The sequence below is a fragment of the Pteropus alecto genome, unplaced genomic scaffold (assembly GCF_000325575.1).
Source record: "Pteropus alecto unplaced genomic scaffold, ASM32557v1 scaffold44, whole genome shotgun sequence".
Classification (NCBI taxonomy): Eukaryota; Metazoa; Chordata; class Mammalia; order Chiroptera; family Pteropodidae; genus Pteropus; species Pteropus alecto.
In genome coordinates this window covers 8,511,772-8,517,072 of record NW_006436812.1, presented here as the reverse complement: position 1 = coordinate 8,517,072, position 5,301 = coordinate 8,511,772, and the positions used below count along the sequence as shown (strand labels likewise).

Genomic DNA, 5,301 nt, shown 5'->3' with positions numbered 1-5,301 from the left:
GCAGGAATGGTGAAGACAGATTTTTCGAAGGATACAGTAACTGAGCTGAAGCTTGAGGGAGGCTTAGGCATGTGCCCTTCCAGCCAGACAAAAGAGCATGTGCAAAGGCATGCACATGAGGACCGTGATGGCATGTTTAGGAAATTCCAGGGATTCAATTTGACTGATGCAAGGGAAGGATTTTTGATTGCAAGGCAATGGGCCTGAAGAATCAGGCAGAATCCCATGGAGGGTCTCGTGTGCCAAGTCATGGTGGTTGGACTTTATATAGTACATAGGGCAAACCGAAAGATTTTAATCAGGAAAACAGTAGGATTTTGTTGTTGTTGTTGATATTGTTTTTAAAAGATCACACTCTGTTGGCTGACTGTTTGGAAGAAATGTGTCCAGATACAGGAAGACCAGTTAGGAGGTGGTAGCAATAAAAAAATGATGAGAAAAACTGAGCTAAGACAGTGCCATGAAAGAAAGGGACCGATTTGGAGGGGACATTATAAGTGTGAGATTGAAAGGACTTGGTGACTGATTTGATCTGGGGAACATAGAAAAAAAGGGAGTTCTCCTGCAGAATTTTATGGGTACATTTCTCAATTGTAATTATGATGTATATACTGGTTTGTATTTCTCTTTTTTCACTTATTACATCATGTTTTTTGTATTACTGCAAAAAACAAAAGCATTATTTTAATGGTATAAAGTGATCCATTGAGTGGTTAGACCATTTGCTACTGTTTTCTCTATTGTTAAACATCTCTATTGTTTATTTTTGATACTTTTTATGAAATCACAATAAACATTTAGGTATACTTTATATTTTTCTTTTGAATCTTTTCCTTGGGATTAGTTTCTACAAATGGTATTACCGAGTCAAAGACTATTTGTCTTTTTTAATAGACAAATTCATTTTATTGTGGATTCAGACCACACAGAAGTATACAAAGCAGATGTAATACCCTCCTACCTCCCCTGCAGAGTCCACAGTTTGGTGGGCATCCTCTTTGTCCCTCTTTGTACTCATTTAAAATTGCAACGGATACAGTCTACAGCCATGCTACCCATGCTATCCTGAACAAGCCCAATCCCGTCTGATCTCGGAAGCTAAGCAGGGTCGGGCCTGGTTAGTACTTGGATGGGAAACCACCTAGGAAGACCAGGTGCTGTAGGAGTAAAAAATAAAAAAAATTTAAAAAATGAGAGATTGTAAGCTGACAAGGTCCTTGCAATCTGTGAGGTCAACCAAGGGTCACCTCACCTAAAAAATTAAAATAAAATAAAATTGCAATGGATGCAGCCAGATTGTCTTCTAAAAAGTGATACCACATCTTCAACAACTCTTGTTATTATAATTCTTTTTAATTTTAACCAATTTAATGGGCAGAGGAATTACTTGATTGTTAAATTTACTTTCTCCTGATTGCTAGTGAGGTTAAGCCTCTTATAAGTTTATTGGCCATTTTCATGTCTTCTCTGAATTTCCTGTTTATAGTCTTTGCTTATTTTTGTTAAATTATTTGTCTTTAGCTTCTTAATTTTTAGAAGATGTTTATACACTCTGGATAGTAAACCTTTTTGCCAATTAAATCTATTATAGGTATTTTCAACCAATCTGTTACTTGTTTTTTAAACTTATTTTTCATTGTATAGAAGTCTTTAATTTGTTATAAAGTTAAGTTTATTGCTTATGTTCTTTACTCAGACTCTTAGATTTTGTGTATTTTTTAGTAAGGTCTTCCCTACTTTAAAATTAGAAATATTATTCTGTATTTTCTTTTAATACCCGCTTAGATTTTTGTTTTGTTTTGTTTTAGTTTGTTTGTATAGGCCTTTAATACATCTGGACTTTATTTTATAGTACGAGATAAGAGTCTTTTTTTCTCAAACGGAAATTGTTCCAAGGCCCTTAACTGAATAGTCCAACCTTTTCTCCCTAATTTAAAATAGGGTGTGAACCTTTTAATGGATTTTGGTACCTAGTGGAAAACTGCTTTCTTAAAAAAGGACGAGCTAGTTTATACAAACTGCATCAGCAATGTGTACCTACCCCAGTTTCACTGTAACTTTATGAGTAATGGTGTGTTTGTTTTATTGATTATAAGCTAATTCTAATTAATTTTTGGTTATATTGGTATGCAGTTATTTTTATTTCTCAATGATGTAAATGACGGTATATAGAGTACTTTATTAACTAAAAGTCTGAAAATAGATGGCTCTCACCCAATTCTTCATTTTCTTCCATCTCCTCTCCCGTGCCTCTCATAGGGCCTTCTGCAGGAGAGCTGGTCCTCATTACAGCCAGGGTGACTACAGAAAGGACCCCAGGAACCTGCCTGTACTTCAGTGCTGCTCCAGGACTCCTGCCCTCCAGCCAGCCACCCATATCCTGCTCAGAGGAGGGAGCAGGAAATGCCACCCTGAGCCCTAGGATGGCTGAGGAGTGTGTCAAGGTCTGGAGCCAGGAAGGCCTTGCACTCACCAAACTGCTCACTTCGGTAAGAGCCTCAGGTTGTCAGGGTTTCATAGACTGCCATACTCATGCTATGTCTCGAAAGCAATTTTACCTAGTAGATAAAACACAGGCTTTATAATCCTGACTGAGAGGATATGTAACCTTGAATAAACAACTGAGTCTCTGAGCCTGTTTCCTCACCTATAAAATGGAAAACAAGATACTACGTCCTAATTCCAAAGAATAAAAGAACGAATATAAAGTGCCTAGTGCAATGCCTAGTACATAATAGATATTTGATAAATGACAGCTATTACTACTAACTATTGTCTTTAAAGCATGATCTCTACCTCAAATACAGAAGCTGGACTAAGGCAGAATAGGTTAATTTCTATCATAGAGATGTGAGCAAAGTGTTATTCAAGCACAGAGTAAGGAGCAGTTAACTTGAACATTTATGGAGAGTGTTTCACAGAAAGGGTGGCATTTAAGAAGGAGAATTGTATACTGTGGTTTATAACGTGCAAAGTGCTTCAGATTCATTATCTCATTTGATCTTAAAATAACTATTTGAAGTAGCTGTTATTATCCCATTTTATAGATGAGGAAACAGGTTTAGAAAGAGGGATTGTATTGCCCAAGGCCACACAAGTGGTTAAGTGGCAGACCCATGATTTCAACCTAGGCTTTTTCACTCTGAGTCCCAGACTTGTTCTGTCCTGTCAGTGTGATCCTGAAAAATAAGGAAGATTTGGGCAGAGAATACAATAGAGTAGGTTTAAGAAAGAGGAAATTCGTTCCAAGCATAGTGACCAACATGAGCACAGGCCTAGAGATTGAAAAGTGTTCAGCCTTTGGGGACACTCCATGATGAAGGGCTCAGGAATGGCTTAGGGGAGGGGGCAGGAGAGATGCAGGGGCCTGATCGTGAGGCACTGCGATGCCAGGCTAAGATGGTACGACTTGACACTGCAGGCCATGGGGGCCACTCTGCTGAGTGGAAGAGACTGGCTGAGTGGAGGAGAGAGTCCACTTAGGAGGCCGCTGCATACTCTTCCCTCACATTTGCAAAGACCTTGTGAGGAGCATCACCTGGAAGCTTGGAATCAGAGAAGAGCTTGTTTTCCAGACCTCACCCAGCTTGCACATCTTTCAAATGTAGATAAGAGTAAACTCTCATAGGGGTTATTATTTGGGGGTTCAGTCTGATGGTTGGTCAAGAAAGCAGTTTGTAGATCATTGAGACCATTAGCTTGTATAGAGATAACATTTCCCCATTGGTTGCTCCCCAGATGTGGAGAGCCCTCTCTCCAATGGAGGCTTCTCTCTATAGCCTTGGGCTAGGGGTAAGATGTCTTCCTGAGGGAAGAGTCTGCACCCTCCCCTGTCTCATTAATTTCTCCTTCCCTTCCTGTGCCCACCCTAGGAGGAGCTGGCTCTGTGTGGCTCCAGGCTGCTGGTTTTGGGCTCCTTCCTGCTTCTCTTCTGTGGCCTTCTCTGCTTTCTCACTGCTTTGTGCTTCCACCCGCGCCGGGAGTCCTACTGGTCTAGAACTCGGCTCTGAGGACACTGGCCTAGTTCCTGTCTTGTTCTCAGGTAAGGTTCTTTGCCCCAGTCCTGTAGGAGTAGGGGATGGGGTAGGGGTAGCAATTGTAACTGAGACAGAGTCATTCCTAAACAACATGGTTTGGTTTTACTTGTTTTTAAATTTTATTTGGATGGAATCTACATATTCTTTTGTGACTGACTTCTTTCGGTTAACTTTCTGATTTTTAAGATTCTTCCATAGGTCTAGTTCACATCCAAGAAGCTTTTGGGTAACAATGAGTTAAGAGGGTTCAAATTTGATGATGTGTCCTGGGTATGAATCATGTTTGTCTTGCTTTTGTCCCAAAATTTTAATTTCCAGTTTTATGACACAAATTTGTGAAATTCATTTTGAACAGCTCAAAAGAATTGAGTTATGATGCCCATTTACTAGGCACATACAATGAGCCCAGTTTACGTGCACTTTCTCTTTTCCATTAGTCATCATTGCCTTTAGAAAAAGTTGATTCTGCTAACAGGATCTTTGGAGGGACACAGCCTCACAAAGGTAGCAGTGGGTGAGAGACATGGCTAACTATTTTGTGTGTCGGGTCATTACGGAAAAAAATATTTCTGTAAAAATTCTCACCCTGTCAAGTGGGACTCATACAATTTGAGAGTTCTATATTGTGTACCCAGCTCTTAAATTGTTCTCAGCTTCAGCTGGCTGCTGTACCCTAGAAAATAGCTGTGCGAGAAGCAGAAACAGTTCTGGCCTAGGGTAGGGCCAGAGGAATTGGATGTTCAAGATCAACTTTGCTTATTTTGCTTAGGGCTAGGCCTGACTGTTCCAACCATCTTCATGAGACAGGAAATGATGGAACCCTTTCGGTCTTTCTTAGATCTGACTGAGCAGACTGGGAAAGGAATATTTTCTGTCCTCAGGCAAATCCAGGGGTCCTGAGGCCATACTAGTTGGGATGAGTGCCTATACCTATTTCTGGTCGTCACTTCCTCTACTCCTTCCTCAATTTCTGCAGCCATCCCAGAGCTTCCCCTAAGGGCCCTCTGATCTGCTCTGTTTTTTTATTTTCTTTCTCTCCAGGTGTGAATCAGTTTCTGGGCCTTGTTTCTGAGTTTGAAGAGATGTTACCAAAAGTGGAGAGCTGGAATGTGGGGGGAAATAAAAGGCTTTTCATGCCCAATGTTGCCCAGGGTGTTTATTGGGGATTGGATTGAGAATTTTAGGGTAGACGGCTGGGGAGGTTTGGAGGGCTTCCTTGCTGACTCTTAAGTCTGAGATAGAGGTTGGCATAGGGCATGGGTTA

The 5,301-nt window shown here is 40.5% G+C and overlaps 1 protein-coding gene and 1 pseudogene across 4 annotated transcripts in view; both read left to right on the top strand.

The window, feature by feature from the left end:
* TMEM219 (transmembrane protein 219) overlaps positions 1-5,301 on the top strand; it is a 14,804-nt gene that overhangs the window by 4,123 nt on the left and 5,380 nt on the right. For 3 of the 4 annotated variants that reach the window (XM_025048266.1, XM_006914095.3, XM_006914094.3), the window contains exons 4-6: positions 2,260-2,489; positions 3,873-4,042; positions 5,079-5,178. In XM_025048266.1, the coding sequence (XP_024904034.1) occupies positions 2,260-2,489; positions 3,873-4,010 (368 nt within the window). In that variant the 3' untranslated portion in view covers positions 4,011-4,042; positions 5,079-5,178. Of the gene's footprint in view, positions 1-2,259; positions 2,490-3,872; positions 4,043-5,078; positions 5,179-5,301 lie in introns of those variants that run through there. The other variant, XM_025048265.1, reaches the window with a different exon arrangement.
* On the top strand, positions 1,050-1,166 carry LOC112481620 (annotated as a pseudogene).